The following is a 24,273-nucleotide window of genomic DNA, read 5'->3' on the forward strand; positions in this document are numbered from 1 at the left end:
GCTTAAAAAAGTTACAATCTTTCGGTGTAGGGTAGGGGTAGTTTTGTAAATATGTTAACTCTTAAATGCTTGTTGAGGTAATTGGGCCAAGTTTATCACAAGTTGCTTTCAGTACTATCAGTTTTCTGATTCCAGTGTGTGATTTAGATACATGCAGAGAGAAGTGTGCTTGTACTATTATGAGTTGTGGTAGCAAACTTAGTTACATTATACAGCCTAGAGAGGAAGTGGCAGTTGATCTATTCATTCATTGAAAGCGTCCATGCGTCCCTGCTACAGCAAGCAGTTAGAGCTGTCAGAGTGACACTGGCCCTGCCCTGTTCACACTGGGCTTATTTCACCGGTAAAAGGCCAACAAGGAAGTGCAGAAGGATAGCAAACCCCAGTGGATTATAGCGTAGCCACACCTGGTCCCAGCCAGAAGAATCAAATTCACAGGGTGTCTCAGGATCACCTGGGTGTTGTGCGGTACTTTGTTAACCTCAGCATGTATAGTGGAATGTTCACATGGAAATCATTAGAATTGGGTTATCTTTTAGGCATTACCACCCCCTACCATGGAAAAATAGTTTATATCTTTTAAGTTGGCAGATGTGTGGCTTCCCACACCTCTAACATTCCCAGCAAGTTTTTGCTACTAAGACTGTCACTGTTAACATGAAAATTACAGGGAAAAATATGATATATATACCATAACTCAAAATGTGATATTTTCTTAAAATCAGTTTTTTATGCTTTAGGGACTTGTTCTCCACTTTAATAATGTACTAGTATAATAGAGCCTATAAAGTATGTGTGAACTTTTTTGTAAGATCTGAAATACTTGTATGTTACTTGGGGTAAGGGGCACCTGTGGTACCTGGAAGGCTTACTTTTTTTTTTCTCCACTCTATCTATTGCTAAATTCTGACCAATAAGGTTTTTTAGTTTAGTTTTTTTTTTGTAGTTCTGTTTTTTGTTTTTAAAATTAGGGATTAAGCTTTAAAGTGTTAAGTGTAATATGGACCGAAACTTTCATACATCTTTAGTTTGAGAATATATAAATTATTTGCTTCATATTAGTGGCCTAATGTGAAGTGTGTATATTTTTTCTTTAAATCAAATTGTTTTGCCTCATTAAGTATCCCAGTGGCCTTTTTTTTTAAAAACTGTGATTTTTTTTCATCCTTTTAAGCATTCCCAGTAAGCAAAAAATTGAGTTCCGCTATCCTTATTGGAATTACAGAATGAAAATGTGTCCTGTTTTTAAACTTCAGTTTAGATTGTGTTTTCCACAGAAGGACAAGTCTGGCCATTTAAGTACTGATTTAAAGTGGCTTATTCTGTTTTACAATTGCAGTTGTAAATACTTTTTTATATGCTACATGCCAAAAAAAAAAAAAAAAAAGCCTACCTGTTCTGCAATAGAGAAAAAGAGAAATGCTCTAATATTTCACCTTGACTATTAGAGTTCAAAATTAATTTCCACTGAGAAAGCCTTTTTGGTATGGTTTTAAGAGTAAACAAGTTCTGTTGTGTGTTTTTTTGTTTGTCTTTTTAATATTCTGAGTATTTGTCATTCTCATATTTCAAAAGAGTCAAACTACAAGCAGGATGCAGTTGGAAACTTAAATGGCTTACGCCCAAACCCGTGAGTATTCTCATTCCTGAAGTGGGAATTTTAAGTGGGCACTGGTTTGTCCTGTGGCAATGGGAAATGAAAACTCTGGTCTTTCCTTCCAGTCCGGCACTCTAAGCACAAGGCCTACAGTATATTCTTGGCCATCATGTAATCATGGTAAGGACTAAAGACTCACCATTTGACGCAGACACACTCGTAATGGAGATGTAAAATTTCTTAGCTCTCAAATGGATAAAGAATTGTTTGCTTTTTATTTTAAATAGGAAGTAAAGCTAAAATACTTGAATTGTCAAACAGTATAATCTCAATTTGTATTAGTTTTTGAATGCTCCCGTTGAGGAAGTGTAACAATCCATGAAATGTGAATAAATAGAAAGTAAACAAAATCATGATGTTTGACACTTTTATGTCCTCTGTTGGTACACTTGGCCTTAATGCAAGGCAGGCAGACAGGAAAGAATCCAGCAGAAACAGCACTCCAGAAACCTCCTCAATTGATAACAGGAAGGGCTACTTGAAAGCAAGGGAAACCGACTTATTAGACTCCTTATGTACAGACTGAGGCTACTTTTCAAAGGATTCCAGCCAAGGGGTCTCTTGGATCAGTATTTTACAAATTAGGATGGGAATAGCAGCTACTTAACTGGCTGTTGGCAAAGCATTTTTTTGAGTCCTTGAAGCAAGCCTCTGAACCCATGGGTTCCGAACCTTCATGGGTTTTCTGAAGAAAGAAGCTTAGGAAGATTAAGTGATTTTATGGATAGTAAAAGGGGTTGGAATTTGTGTCCACATCCATCTCAGCCCAAAACCTGAGCTCTTCTAAGGCCATTTTTAAGACTGAAGATCAAGAAAGATAATTATTTTGAGTTTATATAATTTTAAATCTGGTGATTTAGAAAATCACTAAGACTTAAAAGACAAAAATTTACAATAGTATTGTGAAGTCATGCTTATATTTTTTTAAAGCTTTCCTGAGTATTCAGCATTTAACCTGGTTTATAAGTCTCCTGAATGAGAAAATTTTGCAAAGACTAGGTTATCCATCAAAATATTTTTCTTGAAATGTAAACATCAAGTGAAAACTACTTAGGTGATGTTGAAGGTGTGATCTAAAGAGACACATACCTGAACTGCACAAGCCCTGTTTTAGGCACCCAGTTGGATAAAGTTTGGCTAGAACAGTGGTCCTGAAAGTGTGGTTCCAGGGCCTGCAGTATCAGCAACACTTGGAACTTGTGAGAAATGCAAACTCTTACCTCTGGTTGGGTGCCACCTTATCCATTATGCCTGTTTGTTTTGAGATAAAATTCACATACCATAAAATTCACCCTTATAAAGTATATGATTCAGGATTTTTAGTGTATTTAGAGTTAGGCAGCCATCACCACTATCTTATCTCAGAATATTTTCAGCACCAGACATCTGGTGATAACTGAGTGATTCTGACACGCGCTCAAGGCTGAGAGCCATTTGTCTGTCTGGGTCCCTTCTGAATCTCAAGGAAACCTAACGTACCCTTGTGGCACTTTTAGTGATGAGGCTGGGAGGTGGGGGGCGAGGGGTGGCCAGGGAACCATGTTACCAGGAACTATACCAGACTCTACACCTGATCTTGTTTCACTTCAGCCTCACTATCTATCTAGGAAGGAAGGTGGGGATACTACTTTATAGTTGAGAAAACCCAGGCCCAGCCAGGTTTACGCAGCCAACCTAAGGTGACATAACTCATTACAAGAACAGCTCTCTACATGCTCTCACCAGCAGGCCACTTAAAATATGTACCAGGTAAATGATTAAACTGGTTTCTGGAATTGGCTAAAATCAACAAACATTTGTTCAAAATATAAACAAGAAGTTCACTAAACACCATGGTTATTTCAAACTGAGCCACCTAATTGGCTTTATTAGAGTCAAGTTCCAAGATGAAAGATCCTTAATCCACATATGGGAGAGAAACATCTTGTTAAACTGGTGGTTAATGTAGAGGCTAAATCAGGAGGCAAGGCAATTCAGGGAAGTGGTAAAGAAAAGAAAAGATCAGCATCCTTTCTTTGACTTTGTCATCCCCAGAAACATGCTTTCCCTTTCTCATTTAAGTTTTTCAGCTGTTCTGTCATCCTAAAAATCAAGCACAAAGTACAGCATGTTTACACAGTCAACATGTATATGTACAATGAACTATTATATGGATCAAGTTACTTTACATTTCCTCCTCCCTGTATAAAATTCTCAAAAGTTTTCCCATTCAGTCAATATTCTTTTCTAAGCCAGGGCATGACAGTAGTTCCCAAATGTTCATCTAGATCAGGATAAAAGAGAAACTGAACGACCTTTCAAGAGAAGATAAATTAATAGGAATGAGCTCATTGCATTTAATTTGCAGGAGTGGGGACAAAGTTCCAACTGTCTATTAAGGACCTCTTCTCAGGTGCCTGAAAAGGACAAGAAGGGGGCAGGGTTTGATGTGAACAGCAGGGCAAGCTTTTATTGTACTTAAACATTGCCTCAATAACATTCCCATCTTGCAGTCTGCCTTTCATGACACAGGTTCAGAACACCTGATTTAGAAATTTCTAGTTGCAATGGCTATTTCCAAGAGGTATCATCTGATCTGAAGTCCCTTACTGTATTTCTAAGCTTGCATATATGTACTCCTCTCCTACCCCTTCTTTTTCTCTTGAATTCCATTCTACAACTTTCTACAGTATCTTAGAGCTTATACCTATTACCTTGCAACCTAAGAGTTCATATGATCATGTCCATTGTTTGAAAAGTGACTTCTGAAGCTGCTTCCATCTATAATGAACTTGCAATAGCAGGCTCTGATAGAACCAGCCAGAAAAAAAAATACGTGAACATGCTTAACGTCATACTTGATAACTACAGAGCTGCAAGGCAACAGGGAACTCCCAGTCCAAAAACTTCATCTTCCAGAAGATAAGGCAGTTGGGAGATAGGCCAGTCTTGAACTCAGGATTCCTGACTTCTAAGCCAGTCATTCTTCCACTCCTGTGAGGGCTTTTGGAAAGCATCCCTAGAAAAAGCTCGGGCAATTTTATAGTGCAACTAAAAGGCTGTATGTTACTTTACCAGGGTTGAGGGCTCAACTTGAAACATCTTTTGTGACTTAAATTGGCAAGTATGGGATCTCTCAGCAAACAGTACAGCTGAGGTTCGCTGACTCACTGACACCCCTGCCCAATTCTCATGGGGCTAATGGCTGTGGAGTCTCAAATTCATTCCATTCCAAAAAAGTAATTGTGTCAGTTCCAAAAAAAAGTTTTTAAAAATCTTTGGGGCAAATTAAGGTTCAATCATTGAGTTATTGTTTTACTTCAATATTCCTGCAGAGTTAACAGGAAATGCCTAGTAGAAAAAAATAACAAGGTACTGATACATTAAAGGAAACCAAGAAAAACAAATACCTGACATGTAAATCAACTTTCCAAAGAAACATGGACTCATAAAGCAAAGCTAAAAGACAACCACAAACACTGCTTAGAAATGAGTTCTGTATGTGGAGGATCAATCAAGAAGCTGTTAATGTTTATGGAAATGGCACTGACAATGAGCAAACTGATATACTCAATGGGTACCATCATGGTGTTTGTGCTAAAATATACTTTGTAAAAATCACTACTTAAACCTCAGAGTTGTGAAAAATCTGATCAGGTTTTCTTTGCAGGTTTAATTATTCTTATACATAGATTTAGTTTGAAAATCATAAAAGATTACTATTTACAGCTAAACTACCCCACCCTTTTATGAAGTGGGGACTCAAAGGTCCAAAGAAGGTAAGAAACAGTCAATGCTTCAAGCTGCTCAGCGGAGCTGGAGGAACAGTTAGTTTTAATCTACTAAGCTCAAGGACTTGAGCTGCAACGATGAAAGTGCCTGCTTGCTTGGGGAACAGAAAACTGCAAATATAAGTGCCCTGGCCTCTGAAGAGGCCACACCTGCTGTAGAACTCTGAACCCAGCCCCCAGCCACGTGGCATTCAACGGAATTTGTGTGTGGTATTCCCAGAAGCTCTGCAATGGCTGGGACTGACTGGCAAGGGCCAGAGGACTCCCTGTCCACTGTTGATACACGGTCAGTCCGTGAAAAGGGGAAGACAGCTCTTGCCTATCACTTAACTCACAAACATCATCCCCACCTGGGTGGACTGTGTCTTCTGACCAGAGCTTCCTCTGTGCTGATCCCCCCACACAGCAAAGGCTACTGCAGTTTAAACTCAAGGACAGAGATGTCACCAGCAAACTTGCATCTTCCTGTTTCTTAGAGCTTTTGTCCTCATGGAGTGGTTATTTTTTAAAGCCAAGTATTTCTGCTTTCTGATACAAAGGCGAAAGGAAGTTCAGTAGGAAGAGTCAAAGTCATATGAAAAGATACTTGGTTTTTAAGACTGGACATGAAAGTAAATTCCAGCTAAATTGGAAAACTGAAGAGAATATGCATCGGAGTGAAACGTATTTAAGGTTCTTTTATTTAAAAGTTGGCAGGTAGATTTTTAATATGTAAGCCTTTAAGGAATGTAGGCCTATAATTTAGAACCACCATATTATGACACTGTCAAAATATATTTTTCAAAAGACATCAGAACATACCAATTGCATAAGGGATTTCTTTCTGGAATGTCTTAATTTTAAAAAAAGTTTTTTTATTTCAGTTTTTAAAAGTCTTCTACTTTTAGGAGTCTATTTGTGGTTAAACAGCATAAATAGATCGTGATTTGATTCTAGTTAAGATTCTTTAAAAAAGAAAAAAAGAAATCACATCAGAATGTGTTCACCATGTACTCTCTCCAAGGAGACAGAAACCTGTTTGCTTTCTGATGATTTGGTCACAATCCTTAAAAAGTCCAAATGTTAACATTATCCAACTCATCAGAAAACCCAGCTATCTCCAAGTTGACAGGGCTATAGAATATTTTCCTCCTTTTTGTTCTCATTGACTACCTGTTACTTGTGTCTTGAATAATACTTTGGAAATAATGAACCTTGTTTGTTTTTACAGAAGCCCATAAGACACCAGAATGTAAGATTAAGGCAGCCTTAACTGAGGTGCTGAAAGAAGAGCTGCAAATGGTAACATGTAACCTGTCAGAGTCTTGAATCATGACATTTCTTCAAAAGAGAAAAACAACTTTCTTATTAACATCCTAAAAAGTGACACATCAGTTTCCTCAAATGACAACTGTTTGTAATTCCAGTTCCACTTTAAGAAATACCTGCATGCTCTGGTCAGGCTGACATTGTAAGAGATGGGCATATTCCCCGAAAAATTAGAGGTAGCCTTTCAAAAAGGAAAGGCCTAGCAACACCAGAAGTCATATCCAAGCCTAGGAATAACAGCTTGCTGCCTGGTTACCAAATGCCTCTAATCATATTTTAAATTCAGTATTACAAGTACCCTCTAGAGAAGGGCTTAAAGACTGAGAAAGGTCGACACTATTAAACATTTGTTCATTTGTCCTGGAGCAGCAGGGTGGTAGGGTTCAGTGCTGACTGGGCCAGACTGCCTGGGTATGACTCCCAGCTGTCATTACGTGCTGGTCAACCTTGAGTGGCTCACTTAACTTCTCTGTTTCTGTTTCCTCATCTGTAAAACGGGGATAACAACACTACCTTATGTTTAGGACAGTCCTGCAGATGGCCAGTGCTAGATGAACTGCCAAACCCTTATGTGCTGTCTGCATGCTTTAAAAATGCAGGGTGCATTTCTGTGACATGCAAAGCACTTCCACATGTCACTCCAACTGATCCTGGCTACAACCCTACAAGGCAGGCAGACCTTGTGTTTGCCTTAGCCAGGGCTGGCTCTCTGGCCCCAGACGAGGGGTCTTTCTGTCTCTGAGGATGGAACGCAGGGCCCCGCTCTTCTGCATGTCCTGAACTTTCTCACTTTCCCAAGATATCTCTGGACATTATTTCTCCCAAGATCTGAGTTCAGTGTCTTCAGGCCCAAAATGGCCAGGGAGAAAATTTCCTCAAGAAACAGCTGTATTTCAAGCCCTGTGGATGCACACTGGGGAACGGGGGCAGCACCGTGTCCTGCCTGCTGGGCCTTGCTCCCGGGGAGCTATACTACCACCACTTTGGTGCGTGACCCAGCCCTGTGCTACCCCAGGACGCTGCTTTGGAAAGTAAGATCGTGTGGAACTGAGACAGCTCAAGCCTTGCTGGGCACTAAGGAGAAGGTGAACACGTTCAACCCAACCTCCAGACATCCTTCTGGAAAGTTCTGAAAGGGGGCAAGGCAGGAGGGGGTGGATAGTGGAACACCTGCCCAGAGCTGGGCAAAGGGGCTAGTGATCCTGCCTTGACCCAGTCATGCCATTTGGACCCTGGGGACATTCGGTGAGGTAGGTGGTATCAGCCCCATTTTACAGGTGGGCAAACTGAGGCAGAATAAAATGCAATAACTCGCTTGTAATCACAGCATACAAAATTTAGAGAAAGCCCTGGTAACCCCCTGGTCCCAGTGCTCAGTGCAAACCGTTAGAGACCGCGGAGTGAAAACAGATGGGAAACAAGCTCCTCCTCTTCCTCCCCCCAAAGAGGACCTCTCACCCCATAATGTGGACCCTCAACTCTTCCAGGGAACTCCACACACAAAAAAACGCAGCAGCAGGAGCCCCATCTTATAGTTTATTCCCAGGTGGGCAGGGAAAGTGCCTCTGGTCTTGGGAAAACTCCTTCGTGTTGGACGCAGGCAGGCCTGGAGCTGGGGCAGCCCACTTACATGGACAGGGCAGAGCCTCGGCCACCTCCAGTGTGGCCTGGTGAGCTACACTGTCAGCGGCCCTGCTCCAGGAAACCAGTGAAGAGGGAATGACACCCCACCACCTGCTCCCATCCCCACCTACAAGGGTCCTTCCCAGAACCTTGCTGGGGGATGCCGGCCGACCCCACCTACACCAGCCATCCCACCCAGGGCCCCCCACTGGCCCTCAGAACCCTGCGGGTCACTCCAGCCAAGGCCCAGAGAGGGAGGTCTCCAGTTGGAGGTGTGTGTGTTGGCGGTGTTCTTTGGCTGGAAGCAAAAGGCCATTCTGGCGGGGATCGGGGGCTGTCCGCCCAGCTCGTGCCCTTTCTGGAACCGGGCATGGGATGAGGTATTTTCCCAGCCTAGGGCAAAACCAATCTCTGGCATTCCCATCTCCCCGTGGTAACCCACTGGTAACAAAGTGGCAAACCAGGGGAAGATGAGTCGGGACAAACTTGGATGCCAAAGTTCTGTGGCACAGCGTTACCGAATCTTAAACTGGTTTTCCTTCAGAAAGTGAGCTGGGTGGTCCCCGCCTGCTGTCTGGTGGGACGTCGATACCAGGTTGGGAGGTCTGGACACCGGCTGCTCCCTCTTGCTCTCTCCTATGGCCTCCTGGAGTCCCTGGTCCTCTCTGGAAGCAGAGGGTTCTCCAGGGATGGCTGGGGGTGTGAGGGGTGGGTGAGCACAGGGGCAGGCGCAGAGCCAGCAGGGAGGAGGAAGAGGCACTTCAGTTTGGGCTGGTGTTCGTGGAGTCGGCCCTGGCCCCGGGAGGCAATGAGGCCCCGTCCTGCCCTCCAGCTCTGGCGCTGGGTTGTCACAGAAGACCTTGATGGCGGCAGCACAGGTAGGCACTTGGCAGCACTCCCAGGGCCAGGCAGGGCGGGGGGCTCCCTTCCATCTCCGCACACTGCTAGGTCATCAGGATGGGCTTCTGCCGGACTTCCAGGATGTCTGGGACCAGCAGCGGGGGAGCAAATGAAAAGGGAAGGTTGAGAACACCGAGAGCCTCGGCAATGATGGGGACTCTCCAATCCCAAGCCAAGCCCACGCTAAGTAACTCAGAGGCCTTCCCTCTCTAAATCTTCACAGAACTGAAGATGCTATCTCCATCCCTATTTTAAAGGTAGGGAAATAGCTTGGAGCTGTTACACTGCCTGGTCAAGGCCAAGTGGAAGTGAGGCCCGGACACAGGCCCATCTGACTCCAGAGCCGCCACCCAGCACCACCGCTGCTGAGCCCCAGCTAATGAGAAGCCCTGGACTCTGCCTTGGCCCCTAGGAGCCTGCACCCAGAAGGTCTCTAATTACTCAAGTGGGGGAACCAGGAGCCTCCAGAGAGGTGCAAAAGGGAGACCCGCAGGGGCCACAGCTTTCCTAGAGGCCCCAGCTGGTGGCCAGGAAGCTTATGTGAAAATCTAAGCTTTGGGCCCTTGTGTGAAATGACAGTACATGGTTAGATAACTCCGTGCGGGATCTGCGGGAACCTAGGGCCCAGGAAGCGGAGTCGGCTACAAAGAAGGAATCCTGTCTTCCCACCTCAGCCAAGAGTACCTGTTAAAATCCGATGCAGTGGCAAAGTTACGTAGGTTAAGTGTGCATAGAGAAGGAAATTTCCGTCTGCTCTGTTCAGCTTCAGCCAGGACCCAACCAGAGACCGCCCCGTGCCAGACAGGGACCGAGACCGCAGATTGGTCGCATTGTGCAGATTGGCTGGAGGGGAGAGAGCCAGGTCAGGACCCAGGCAGCGCCAGAGGGGAGACAGCCAACACAGGGTCCTGGCAGCAGAGCCCCCAGAGGAGGAGCAGGAGAGCCCAGGCCACTCCAGGCCAACTTGCCCAGCCCTGGCTCTACCCTCTGCTGTTGCCTGGGTCCTGGGGGCTCCTTATCGGCAGTTCCACCTGAGTTCCAGCTGCCTCCCTGTCCTCAACACCCTTGGCCCTTCCTGCCCTCTCAGCCCTCCCACCATCCTTCAGTGCCCTGAATCCACCCTTGTGGCTCCAGGGAGCTCCCCAACCACAACCTCTCCTCCTCCATTCTGGGGGATAAAATCTCCCTACGGTGGCTGGCCCACGAACACATCCTGCTGTGTTTCTCCTCCACTTCCTGGGGCCTTGTCGATCACTGGAACTGGGCCCAGCCCATCTGCAGAGCGGGGGGACAGGAAGGGGGTGACCTGTCACTGTTATCTAGCCTTCTGGTCTGGGCAGCACCAGGCGGTACACTGGGATGGTTATTAGCACTTTCTGATTGAACCGGAAATGAGCCCAGAATGGGAAACGGAATATGGGGCATGTGCTGGACCAGTGCTGGAGAGAAGATCAGCTGGCCCCAGGACAGGGTCTTATCTACTAGCACCCTCTGCCTCGCAGTCCTGGTGACCAGTCAAAGACGGTTGTCCTTGACTTTCACTGTTGCACCACAGCACCCTGCACAGGACCTGGTTCATGGAAAGTGCTGAGTGAGCTTGCTGGGATCCCTTCCTTCCTTCGACAGTGCACGTGGAGTTGCACACCAAGCTCGGAGCCCAGGACTGAGGACACCGTGGTGTCTGTCCCTTTCCTCCTGGAGACCATTTTCTAGGCAGGCCTCTGAGTAAGATTTTGAATATTCACATCTGACTTTGTCAATCCCTTACTTAAACCCTCCAATGGCTTCCCATCACTCTTACAACCAAATACGAGCCCCCCATTTCCTGACTTGCAAGCTAGATGGACAGTGGTACTGTTCATGGACAGGGAGAAGAGTGAAAACGACCAGGTTGGCTGGGAGTGTGTGTGCAGATGTGAGTTGGTTACACCGGGGCTCCGAAGTGCCACTGGACACCCAGGGCAGGCCAGAGATGAAAGCAGGCAAGTCGCCAGACCCCACATGGTCACTAGAGGACAGGCAGACACCCAAGAAGCTGCACAGAGGGAGGAGAGAAGGTCCTCAAGGCGCCTCAGAAAAGGCACACCAACAATTAAAGAATGGTCTAGAATAGATAACAAGCTGGCCAAAGAAGACATCAAGAAAGAATAAAGCCAATAGAGTCTGAAATCACAGAAGGCAGGAATAAACCAGAGTTCGCCTGTCTCTCGCACCCGTTGTGTCACGGACAGCGACCCTCCAGAAGTCTGGGAGCCCCTGAAGCAGTGCACAAAATACTGCAGGTACAAGTTTCTGCACCCTTTTCTACGGAGGGGGTCCATAGCATTCCTTGACTCTGAAAGCTGAGGCCATGGGGACGGCCCCTCCCAAGGCAGGGGATCCTATCTGTGTGTCCCCTGTGCCATCCCCTGCAGTCAGAACCTGGTATGTGACACTCGCTCTCTGCATGTTGTGGAACAAGTGAATGAGTTTACAAAGACCAAGGGGAGCTAGAGGACGGGCAGGCGGCCCCCAGGCACTGAGGGCAGGTCACCTCCACTGTCGTCCTCCCGGAAGAACTCCTCGCTGTCATTAGCCGAATGTGACTTCTTCATCTCAGCGATCCGGTTCCGGGGCACCTTTCTCTTGAGGGACGGGGAGAAGAAGGTGGGCCGGCTGTTTCGCTCTGGGGTTGGGGGGGTGCTGAAAGAGGTCACCTGGGGACAAACAGCCTTAGTCACACTCGCAGCAGGGGCACCACCATGGCTCCCCGAACCCATTCATGCCCTCCCCTCAAAGCAAATCCAGCCAAGTGCCCCATCCTGGGGAAGCCACAGGCCCCAGATGAAAGCTCCAGCTGTGGTCACTGACCTCCCCCTCCTGAGGGCTGGCCAGTATGAAGTTTGGCAGCAGGACTAGGAGATGGGCCTCCGCTCATGGACCAGCAGAACAGCTGACCACCAGGGCTGCCCAGGGGGAAGCAGACAGCCCCAATTCAAGGCCTCAAACACGGGGGCCAAGGGAGGAGGCTCAAGCACATAACACAGCTACGTAATCCTGCAACGTGAATTCACTGAATCCTCCCACCCAGGAGCTGGGAGCTGGGATGCCCATCTGCCAAGTGCAGAAATTGAGGCTGAGGCACTACTCTGACTTGCCCAAGGCCACCCAGCATTGCCACCCAGGGCTTCTGCTCCTAAGGCCATACGCTCCCTCCTCCCTGATTTCTCCTCTCAGCTACTATGTACCCTCTCTCTGACCTCCAACCTCCTCTCATGAGAGGTCCATGGCTAAGGAACTCTGGGCCTCCACCTCCCCTTCCCCTCCCTTCTGACCATTCCCCACACCCATTCAGGGCCAGGTGGGCCCAGCATAGGGACAGACAGGCAAATGACACTGGTCCCTGCTCTCATGGAGCTCACAGTCTGCTGGGGAGACAGACTCAGAACATGACAACTGTACACAGCATATGGGCCACCGAGACAGAGAGAGGGAAGCACAGGCTACAGGGGGAGGGAGCACAGAGGCAAAAGGGGTTGACAGCCCGAGGATCAGGGAAGGCTTCCTGGAGGAGATGCCGCTCAAGCCGGGTCTTGAAGGACGAGTAGGAGTTCGCCAGGTGAAGAAGGGGGGGAAGGGCGTTCCAGGCAGAGGGAACTTGGCCCATCTCCTCCCTCCTCCCCATGCAAACAAGAATCTGAGGAACAAGATGAGCTGGGGCTGAGACTTCGGGGACCCCTGTCAGCCTCCTTGTCGTGGCTCCGACATCCACCAAAGTCCTGGCGGCCGCTGGGCTCCAGATGGTCCTCCCACAAGCCGGGGAAGGTTTTTAAAAGATAAAAAACAAACACCAGAAACCACAATACACAGAGTCTGCATTGGCCATGCATTGGTTACAAATGACCCCTCTGGAAAAGGGGCGGGAGGGGGCGCGAGCAACAGTGAGCACAGAGGTGGCAGGAGCCTGAGCAGTGGCTGGACAGAAGGCTGTGGGGACATGGCCAGCCCCCTGCTCCAGGGCCTCCCTGGCTGCCACCAGCCTAGGGGCTCACAGGCACCACCTGCCGCATGCTCCATGCCCCCTGGGAGCAAGAGGTCATTACTCTCATGTGATCTGTGGGAAGGGCAAGGCTAGGGAGGCCTGGCAACCTGTCCACAGTCACTCGGCCAACATGGGGGTGCTGTAGTCGGAACCCAGGCTTGTCCAGCTCTGGAGGCCAGGCCACGTCTGCACGAGGACTTTCAAACACACGTTGTCAAGGGTTCAGGGGGCGAGTCAAATCCTGTCTTGGTTCATAGGCCCAGGGGCCCCATCTCAGAAATGAGCTCAAATATAAACAGTTTTATTTCAAAGATAGGAGAGGCCCCTGCCTGAAATTCCCACCTATCTGCATTAAAAAAAAAAAATTGCATTTGTGGTTTCCATTCTGCTTATAAAACACATTCATTGTGGGAAGAAAAAAAAAAGTGTAAAGAAAAGGAAAACTGCCACCCAAGCACCTGTGGACACTTCAACTGACAGCATGGCAAACGTGCTCCCCTTGGGCAAGCCGCAGGCACGTGAACATGTGCCCAGTGGACATTTCTCCAAGCAGACGGCAGCAAAAGGTAGCCACAGCAGCTTCAGCCTGGGTTCTCTGAGCCTCTGAGCTCAGGAAGCAGGTGTTTCCATCCCAAAGTGATACGATTCCAGCCTCTCCTGGAGGACTGGACAAAGCTGCCTCCCCGGGCCTGCTCCCAAGAGCCTCCCCTGCACTGAGGACCCACCCTCTCCCAAGAACTACAGCTCTCAGCTGTTAGACCCAACAGGGTAGAGCAACCGGTGGGCTGCAGACTTCCTGGTGCCTGGGCCCAGTACCCTGAGAACTCCAGACTCAGGGAAGGCTCTGGGAATAAAGCCGCATACCTGGCCTTCCCAGATGAGGGAGAACGGGGGCATGGAGCCAGGTAGTGTTGGGTCGAAGACCCAGTTCTGTTACATGCCAGCACTGAAATTAGGTTTGTGGCACCTCCACTTTCTGTCTGTGGGACTGGCACATCAGGCCCACCTGCAGGGTGGTTGTTAGAGAATTAACAGATGTAGCAACACTTCATAAACAGATGGGCTGGGCAAGGGCGGAGCTGGGTGGCCCCAAGAGGCAGCTCATGACCATCCTCATCTGACCCTAAAAAGCTGGGGACGCAGGGAAGGGCAGCCCCAGGCCCACCACCGCCTAGCAGGACTCGAGGCAGGCCCTGGGGCCTGGGAGCCCAAAGCTCTTCCACAGACAGGCTGGCAGTGGTGGCAGCCCAGGGAAGCAGAATGAGCTCTGGCTAAGACCTGAAACTGCTGTGTGACCTGGGGCAAGTCACGCCCCTTTCTGAATCTGAGCCTCCTCGGGGGTGGCATGCCATCCACCCTCATGGGCCAAGGGCTATAGGGAGCAGGGAGATGTGGCTGTGCATCCGAGGGACAGGCAGCCCCTCCCTGCTATGCAGCCCTTACCCGCTCGTGCATGGGCGAGGCTGGGCTTGAGTCCTCTTCAGTCCCACAGGGGGACGTGTCCCCAGTGGACACACGGCTGACTGCCATCTCAGCATGGCCCTTGCCCTGCGGCCCTTTCATGCGTACAAACTCCATATTGTTGTACTTGTAGAAGCCAAAGGACATCTTCTGTGCCATCCGCGCTGCCACACTCACCTGTGGGCAGGTGGGAGCTGGTGTGAGTCAGGCATGAGCAGGGATGGTAGCATAAGACCTTTACACTGGGATACAGGCAGCCAGGGTGACCTTTTCCCATGATGAGGGCTGCCTGGCCCCCTCCTGGGAGCCTCCAGAAAGAGGTCTTCGTGAGCCCTCCCAACCTCCCAGCCAGGCCCAGCAAGCAGGGGAGTGCTGGGCACATTTCTGAGTCCCAGCTGCTGCTTTTCTCACTGCCTGATTATCCAGGACTTACAGCCCAGTCCAACACCAGGAAAGGACAGAGCCACAGCCTCCGGACAGCACCCAGTTGCAGGAGGGGTGGCCTGTTCCCTGGGGTCCTCACGACTGGTCCCCTGGGTCCTCTTGCTTTTCAGTTTAGTATGTCAAGGGCCAATATCCTAGCTCTGCAGACTTAGGGCTAGTGGCAGAAGGCCAGGGACTCATGGTGGTAAGGGAGTCCCGGCACCGTTAGCTGTCAGCCTCCAGGAAATTATGAAGTAAAAGCAGGAAGGAAGAAAGCTCCCCCACTCACCCTACTTATAGCAGTAGGTGGCCCAAGTAAACAAAGGTGCACCATAAAAAACACAACATAAGCTGGCCATGAAACACTTACATGGAGCCCAGGGGGCTGCAAGGGCTCAGAGTTGGGACAGTTACAGCACAGAACCAAGCTTAGGATTTCAGTGTCAAGGACAAAAGGGGGACAGCAGGGAGCATCCCCATCACCCAGGCAGCCACAGGTCAGTTTCATGGAGACCGTGGGGCCCGCCATGCACTCACTCGGTTGTCATACACCTTCTTGAGTGCCTCGTAGCGGATGGAGCCCTGAAAGATGACGCCCTGGAACGTGTTGGTTTTGTCGCTTGCCACCAGCTCCACACAAACCATCTCCCCTTCCCCCACTGTCATGTCACTGAACACCTGGGTGGGAGCACAAAGAAGAAATGGGAATCAACTGCCAGCTCCCCACAACCCAAACTCCTGCCCAGCCCCGCTCCTTCACTTGCCTCCCAGGGATGGCGGCACGTCTGCTCAGAAATCCCCACTTCGCAGGTGAGAGCACTGAGCTTGAAATGCTAAGACACTTGTCCAAGGCCACCCAACTCGTCTACCGCTCTGCTTGAGGCTAAGGGGGCAGGGGGTCACGGGCTGTGTCCTGGTCGGGGGAGGTTCACAACAGTCACTCTGGGAACTGGAGTGGGCTGCCCCCACCTTGCTTAGCTGTTCTGGAACAAAGGCCCTGAACAAACATTTCCATGCCAGCCAACAGTTCACAAGGACTGTGCAGCTCACCTTCTAGGCTTTCCTCTGCCCTGAGCTCTGTCCCAGCTGTTTGCTGTCACAGGGCCCTGCTGCACTGGCAGAGGGCAATGCCCAGGATGGTGGCCTGCAGAGGTCTCCCGACACCTGGACTCGTGCCACAGATGCCCATCCCATCCTGCCGCCTTCCTGAGGAGCCAGTGCACAGACTGTGAGCTTCGATGGCCCACAGGCAGAAATTCACAACTCAACTTGGCCACTCCCAAGCTTGGCAAGCCTAGGGAAGCTGAACCTCCCCCAACTCAGACACTGTGAGATAGCTCCTGGCCAATGTGAGATACCAGCAAATGCAGAAGAAGTCCAAAAAACATGCCTGCTTTCTACACAGAGTCTGCTCATGGCCCCAACCACTTCTGGATGAGTAAAAGGACTCGCTCTCAGGGACTCAATGGAGAAGCACTGGGTGGGGCGCCATGGGACATGGCCAAGGCCCCCCCAACTCTGCGCAGCACTGAACCCCTTGTCTCTTTCCGTCCTGGGTCCTGGCTTCCCCAACCTTAAAGGCTTGGCCCAGATTCTTCTGGAGTCCCACCCTTCTCTGACATCCTACGAGTCCAAGCTGATGCAGGCGTGGATGCACTCATTTATGGTTTAATAAGCATGAATAATGACTTTTCCCACTGACTCAACCTTTCAAGAGTTTAAGATGTAGCCCCCATTCATTAGCTCATCTGACCTTTAACCCTGAGAGGTAAATAGGACAATGATCATTATGTTCACCCGACAGAAGGGAAACTGAGGCTCAAGCTAGGTGAACTCACTTGCCCCAAGACTAAGGTTAGAAAGAGTAAGTCCTGTTTGCATGGGCTGGGAGCCTTCCCACGCTCCTGCCCCTGCACCTTGCTGAAAGGGTAGGAGGCCTCCAGGAGACCCTTGACTCCTGATAAAGGGAAACTCAATGGAGAAGTGGCTGGTGGCAAGCAGCTCACCTCCTCGAAGCTGTCAATCATGAAGAAGATGTTAGGGTAACTGATCTTGGATTCTTCCCCTTTGCTGTCCATGGGGTGCTTACTGGGCGATGCAAATACTTGCTGAAAGAAAGGAGATTTCATGGACATAGTGAGGCCCCACCCTGATACAGGCCCGGAAACACTCTACTGAGTGGATTGTGTCTTCCAGGGCATGGCCACTGCGGTCATACCCCTCAATGTCAGCCCACTTCGGAAAGAACTCTTTGGGGAGACCTGGTTCTGTGCTCCTGGCACTGGACATGGGACCCTGAGAGCTGAATGGATTTCTGGAGACAGACCCTTCACTGCAAGGGCAGGTAAGAAGGAGGACTTCCCTCCCTAAATATATGTAGGCCAGTCAGAGAGATGCAGGTTTTGAGACGAGCTGTGGTCAGGAGGCCTGGGGACTCTGGGCAACTGCCAGCTCACCTGGGATTTCTTCTTATGGATGTGAATGTCCCCCCCATCGGAGCGGGTGCATACAGCACAGGTCACCATGTAGTCCAGCTGGAAGGGAGGGCAGCACGGTGTGAGCAGAGGCCTATGAACAGGCCTGCTCCTGGAGTCCGGCCTCCACCCCACTTGTACCTTCTGCAGGATGAGATTCAGGCAGACGCTCTCCTCCCAGTCGATGTCAGGGTCTCCGAGGCCCGGCAGCTTCTTGGAGTCCCGCCGGTACACCTCCACCTCCACCTCGGGCTCAGCCTCAGCCAGCTACAAGGCACAGGGCAGAAGTGAGAGCCTGACCCCCCACCCATGACACTGGATGCTTTTCTCTCCAGCTCTGCCCTGACTGCTCATGGGGCCAGGGTACTGTGGACGTGAACTCTAATTCTTGCTCCTCAATTTCCCAGCCACGTGACCGGGGTGAATTGCATCTCCTTTCCCAGACTCAGCTTCCTCATATGTACTAGGGGCTGAAAGTAGCTAATGCTCAAAGTTATAGCGAGGATGAAAAGAGATGACACTGGTCAAGTGTCATTAATAATAATAATAATAGTGATGGGGCATCTATCAAGCCCAGGTTGGGTGCCAGGGTCAAGACTAATCATTTTATGAATTACTGGTCCTAATTTTATTACAAATTATTACACATTATTTTTTCAGTATAAGCTGATTACAAAGGATGTACCTAAAACTAAACAACACAACACATTAACAACTACAAACTAAGCAAAAATTATTCACTTGTGATTACTGATTATAAATTATTAGCCCTAATAACAACTCTGCAAGGCAGGCAACACTAGTCCCATTTTAACAGATAAGGATCACATTTGGAAGTGGAAGATCAAATAATACATGCAAACTAACAAGAAAACAGAGGAGATGCAATGCAGCCGGCCCAGGCCCTGGAGAGCTCCCTGCAGGATGGAGGATCCAAGAGGGCATGCCTGCTGGTTGATGCTGGGCCACTCGCAGTGCACAGGCCTGAGTACCCCACAGGCAGAGCTGGGGTCTGTGGGAAGAGTCAATCTTGCCTCAGAGAGAGGAAAAGAGGTCCCAGGGGGGTGAGGGGTGGGGCTGCCACTTCCCCGTGTCTGGGTGACCTCTGGAAAGTCACTCCAAGGTTGTGAGCTGGGGTTCCTCAGGATTCTCCAGGCTGCTGCACATTCAATTCCATTTCATTGCCCTGTTTATATGATTTCCTCCTAAGCATGTATCGCTCTGAAATCATCTCGTTTAGTCTCCTCCAAGAGCATTTAAGCTCTTTGCTTTGCACAGAGTAGATGCTCAGTAAACCTTCATTGATTCAGTGAATGAAAGAAAACACAAGGACAACAGCATGCTGACTCCAGGTCAGCATAGAGGTACTCAGGGCCTTCAGAAGGTCAGGGCTGTCATCTGAAAGGTGCTCAGGTGTGCACCCAACGGCAGGTCCAAGGATGAAGAATTGTACAATCACTCCTAGCAGAAGAACAGAGATGCACACCTGTGGTATATTCACAACCGAGTTATGCCTGTGGTATATTCACACAAATGAGTTATGCTGCAATGAGAAAGAACTGGCTACCACCGCCTGTGTCAACAGAGACGAATCTCACAAGAGGGTGTGAATCTCACAAAAGGGTGCGTGAGAGAAGCCAAGACACAAAAAGAACACACTGCATGTCTCCATGGAAACGAGCTAGAAGACCGGGCAAACCTATGCATGAAGGGTTGAGAGTGAGAATGGTGCTCAATGCTGGGACAGGGTAGGGACTGGGAAGGGGTTGGGGTGCCCCTGGCTTCTGCTCGGGTTCCCTCTCTCGACCTGTGTGGGAACCTAGGGGCTGAGTCATTCCCCAAATCTGAAACCACCAAGCTGCTTGCATGACCCGGGTTAGTTAATGTTTAAGCTAGCCTCCCCATGGAAGGAAGAACGTGTAGAGGGTCAGTGTGAGAGACCAGACCCTTCTCTGCATAGGATGTTAATCTCTACTCTACCGCCTTCCTGGAGTCCTTGTGTTGTTATCATTTTTATTGTTATCTACAAAGCAGCCTATAATCCTTCCCCTGTGCACACAAACTATAATCAATCCTGCATGTGTCACGAGACCCCCTCTGCTGTACCCATGTTCTCATGCTCAATGGAATGTCCCATAACTGGCCCTGTTGATTCCCGCCTAGTGCAGAGTGCTTTCACCTGAGCTCTGAATCCACTGCTTTGGAGCAATGTGATTCCCTCATCAGCTTCCTTCTTAACTCCTGTAAGTAAATTCCTATAATAAACTTCATGTCTCAGTTGGTACCTGGCACTTTCTTCTGTCTGGGCTGGAAAGGTCCCTGAGGGTCAGGACAATCCGGGAGCTGGTTATACCCAGTTTCACTCAGAACACCGAGCTGGGCACATGGCTGTGCATTCTGCGTATGTACACGACACTTAAGAAAAGCTGTATCCACAAAAAAGCTAGCCTGGAGGCAGAGATTCACCCCTAGGAAGCTGTGTGACCCAGGGCAAGTTTCATCTCCGAGCTTTAGCTCTTTGTGAGGTGGGGTTTAGAATAATCCGTATGCCAGGAGCTGAGGAACTAATGAGAGGATAAATGGCACACAGCACGGGCGGGCAGGCAAGTCCCCTCCTTGCCAAAGACAAAACTGGCTGCAGGGACAGCCAGTTTTTGTGCCTGGAGAGGGCAGGGAATACACACAGGACAGCCCTCCCTGGGAAGGACTGCGCCGAGGCTCTCCCAGGCGCCCCAGGTCCTGCAGCCTTTCGCGCCCACCCACACTGCGGCTGTGGCAGAGGAAACCCGGGCTGGTTGTTATGGCAACCGGATACCAGCTCCGTCGCAGGGGTGGGTGGGGGACAGCGGTGGCTTGCCGCAGAGGCCCCGCACTGCGCAGGCGCCGCAGAAAGGCCCCCACCGCGCCTGCTGAAGGCTTCCTTTGCTCTGTCCTTTTGAGGGGTGAGGGGGTGGAGAAGGAAGCCTGGGGACCACTGTTCAGCCTCCCCAGTTGTGCCTCCAACACGCGCCCCCCCAGCCCTCGGTTAAGATGGAGAGTGGGGGGAGGGTTTTCCCCCTTTATCACTGCCCACCGCCCCCACCCCCGGGTCTCCCGCGCGACTCCTCCAGGCGGCCCAGAGCGTTGGGGAGGGCTTGCCCCCCCACACCCCGCCCCGCGGCCCCAGGCTCTGTCTCTCCCCTGCGGTGGGAACAGGACCACCACATCAAACTCACTGGGGCCCGGTCCCCAAGCCCCGCCTCCCCACCGGCACTATAGCCCTGTTCCCTGCCGGTCCCTCCACGTGGAACGGCCTTCATCACTGTTGAAGGCCGTTCTGTCTACCGAACTGGCTAGATATCACTTTCTTTTGGGGGCTCCCACAGCCCCCACCCCCTTTCTACCATCCAAGCTCCCCTGGCTAGGCCATCTGTCACGAGACCGGGGGCTCTCTGAGGCCAGGGGCCAGGACTGAGGCAGTTCTGTGCTGCCACTGCTGTGGAAAGGGGGACACCTGCATCTACACGTGGCTCACATGGGTGCTCAGCGGAACGTTCCAGCATGAGCATGGTGGATGACCCTATGGGACTCAAGGCTTCCCTCACTGACCTCTCACTCCAAACTCCAGGAGAGACTGGGCCAGGCCCCACCTCCCCTGCTCCAAATTCCTGCATGGACAGGACATTTCCAGAAACACCAAAACTTGCCCTCTCCCTTCTCCCTCCTGCCCTCTCCCCTCTCCCTCCTGCCTTCTCTCTTCTCCCTGCTTCCCTCCAGAAGAATCTGAGACAGAGTCTGGCTAAAAAGCTTCCACCCTGACCAGAACTGTAGTCTCTGCTGGGATGGAACTCAAAGGACAGCTGAGCACGTGTCCAATTCTCATGAGGGCCTCTGGCCTCAAGACTGTCCTGGGAAACACTCCTCGCCACAAAACACCATGAGGTGCTGATGCCATAGTGAACCCCCACATGGCACTGGCAGGTCCAAGGGTTGGGGGGCAGAGGCATGTGAACCCCGCATGGTGCTGACGTGTCCAAGGGGTCGGAAGACAGAGCACATGAATTCTGGGTGGTGCTGATGGGTCCAAGGGGTCGGGGGCAGAGGCATGTGAACCTCTTGTGGCACTGACGGGTCTGAGGGGTGGGGCCTGCTACCTCCGAGCTGTCTCCCTGGGCAGGGGCTTCATCAGTCTGAGGTCTAATGTCCTTGTTTGTAGACTGCAAGGAGGGAGGGACAGTATCCCCAACCATCAGAGATGTGCTGAGAGTCAAAGAAGAGCACACAGTGGAGCACACAGACGCCCCAGAGACATGGACCATCTCACTGCCAGGAGGATCCCGAAAACCCCAGCCTCCCAAGTGTCCATGGCAAGAGGCCCTTACCTTTAAGGAGCGTCTGCCCTACATCCCCTTAGGGGGAGAGGTGAGACCCAGAGAGGAAGTGACTTGAGCAAGCCACACAGCACAGCCAGGGTAGTCGGAGCCAGACAGGAAAGCAGGTCTGCCAACTGCACAGCAGACAGAGGATGTAGCCACCAGGGCAGAGGCCGTGGGCTGGGCCTGGAAGGGTGCTCGGCTCAGCGAGCTCTCCACCAATACCTGCCCCCAAAGGCTACTTGATGAAGACACCCCTCCTCCTCCCTCACTCAGGCCACCCTTGTCCCCATTGTATGGCCCCAGTCCCTGCACACCACTGAAGCTGCTCTGCCCAGACCTAGTGGGCCGTCCCTCTCTCATCTGCAAGATCACTCTGGGCCAGGCCCCACCCACCCCATGCCCACTGCTCCAGGCCTCTCTTTCCTCGGCGGGCTTGCTCTTCCCTCACTTCTCTGGCCAATGGCTCACGGCTTCCAGTGCACCCTCCAGTGTTGGCGTAGCTCAGGGCTCTGTCCGAGGCCTCTCTGACTGTCACTCTTCAAAGTCTCCCTCTATTTCCCATTCATTCCTAGGGTTCTGGTAAGTTCTCTGAAATTCTACTTCTATAATCTTCTTAGGATCTAGCTGGCTAGTTCTCTTGCTCCCCAGCCCCTCTCCCTTGGGCCTGGCCACTGTCAGCACCAATAGACTAACCTAGTCTTGCTTCTACTCTAAACCCTCCATCCCTCCTCTACCCCATTGCCGCAGAGTTTGCCAATGACTCTATGTCAGCTTCCTCAGTTTCTGAGGCCCAGTGCCTTCCCAGGGCTTTGAGGACAAAATTCAAACTCCTGGGCATGACCATCAGGGTCCACCATGACGTGCCCCTTGCCTCATTTCCCTGTGCTCCTAGCCTCGCTACGCTCCAGCCAAACCCAACAACTGTACCTCCTGAGTACATGCTTTTACTACCCGTCCCCAGCTGGGCCGTCGTTCCCTCGCTGTGGCGCACCATTTCCCCTTACTCACCTCCCCAAGAAGCCTCTGCTCCCACCCCATCCCTTCCTAGTCACTGCACTGGCTCTTGATGATGCATTTCTGGATCCCAGGGGAGACACCTAGTCTCTTAGCCATCACATAGCCAGCTGCTGTGAATGCCAGGTGAACTCCAGGGGACCAAGGACCCACCCTCAGGTGGGTCTTCTGGAGCATCACAGCATAGCCATTTGGCCACTGGCATGCAAAGGGTCAGCCTGCAGGGACACCACTAGAGTGTCTTTTGCAGCAGCCAGGCCTGACCACTTTCAGGCTCAGCAAGCAAGTGCATGCAAGGAGGGGGCTGGGCACTCACTGCATAGACCACAGCTCACAGACCACGCTCATGGGATACAGGATGCTAGTTGGGAGCCAGGCCCCCTTCCTGCTCTAGATCTGGCCATACGCCCCTCCCCATCTTTTGTTTTTACTGGCATACAGTTTGCTTAAACATTGTACAAATCAATAAAGCTTCTGAAAAATAGAAGGAAGCATGCAAGCTTTGCCTTAGTAACTTCCCTAACCACTTAAAGTTTGTGGATGGAAGACCTCAGCAAGCCACTGTACCCGAGCCCTCGGTTCCCTCACATGTACACTGGGGACAATGACATCACCCTGTCAAGCAGCTGGGAGGACAGAACAAAATCAAGAAATCAAGGTCACCCCCGTCTCAGGTGCAAAGCTCAAAAAAAAGGAAGGCACCTCTGCTGTCATCACCATACTCATCACACCAGCTCTCCCTGTCCCCCACCAGGGGAGGACACAGGTCAGAGCTCTGCTCTGCCATTTATGAGACGCGGCCAAATCTCCTCAAAGCCCCAGCAGTGACGACTGCTATGCTTTGGGGTCACGGTGGAGACTGGCAACATGGCCAGCTCATGAACCTTAGATATCGCCACTCCCCACACACAGTAGGTACTCAAGAAATCTCCTTCGTCTCTTCTGAACTGCACGAGGCTGCAGGGAAGCCTGCCTTCCACTGCACAGGGAGCAGAGCTGTGGGAGGCCTGGTGGGGTGCAGGCACAGAGGACTGGGCAGGAGGGGGCACTCACCTTTCTCCCATCAATGCCACTCTCGGTGCCCGCAAATGCCAGCTTCCGGCGCACGTAGAAGAGCATGTCATCCTGTCGTGGGGCCCCTTTCTCCATGAAGTAGGTAGAGAACGTCCAGGTCCAGAAGGCAATGCGGTCCTCCTTGAAGACCCCTGCAGAGGGCCAGAGGGGAGTGAGAGCAGGCAAGACTGCCTGCCCCTCCCTATGTGACCTC

General features: G+C 50.6%; 1 protein-coding gene across 4 annotated transcripts in view; it reads right to left on the bottom strand.

The window, feature by feature from the left end:
- Positions 1-6,084: 6,084 nt before the first annotated feature.
- KIAA0930 (KIAA0930 ortholog) overlaps positions 6,085-24,273 on the bottom strand; it is a 48,064-nt gene continuing 29,875 nt past the window's right edge. Inside the window, exons 2-11 of one of the 4 annotated variants that reach the window (XM_077169149.1) lie at positions 24,060-24,211; positions 17,779-17,904; positions 17,620-17,697; positions 17,170-17,271; positions 15,701-15,841; positions 14,723-14,917; positions 11,792-11,954; positions 10,449-10,533; positions 9,943-10,101; positions 6,085-9,343 (exon numbers count right to left, since the gene is read on the bottom strand). In XM_077169149.1, coding sequence (XP_077025264.1) covers positions 8,995-9,343; positions 9,943-10,101; positions 10,449-10,533; positions 11,792-11,954; positions 14,723-14,917; positions 15,701-15,841; positions 17,170-17,271; positions 17,620-17,697; positions 17,779-17,904; positions 24,060-24,211 — 1,550 coding nt within the window. In that variant the 3' untranslated portion in view covers positions 6,085-8,994. Of the gene's footprint in view, positions 9,344-9,942; positions 10,102-10,411; positions 10,534-11,791; positions 11,955-14,722; positions 14,918-15,700; positions 15,842-15,927; positions 16,053-17,169; positions 17,272-17,619; positions 17,698-17,778; positions 17,905-24,059; positions 24,212-24,273 lie in introns of those variants that run through there. The other 3 variants (XM_077169150.1, XM_077169151.1, XM_077169152.1) reach the window with 3 other exon arrangements.

The sequence above is a fragment of the Tamandua tetradactyla genome, chromosome 7 (genome assembly GCF_023851605.1).
Source record: "Tamandua tetradactyla isolate mTamTet1 chromosome 7, mTamTet1.pri, whole genome shotgun sequence".
NCBI classification, from domain to species: Eukaryota; Metazoa; Chordata; class Mammalia; order Pilosa; family Myrmecophagidae; genus Tamandua; species Tamandua tetradactyla.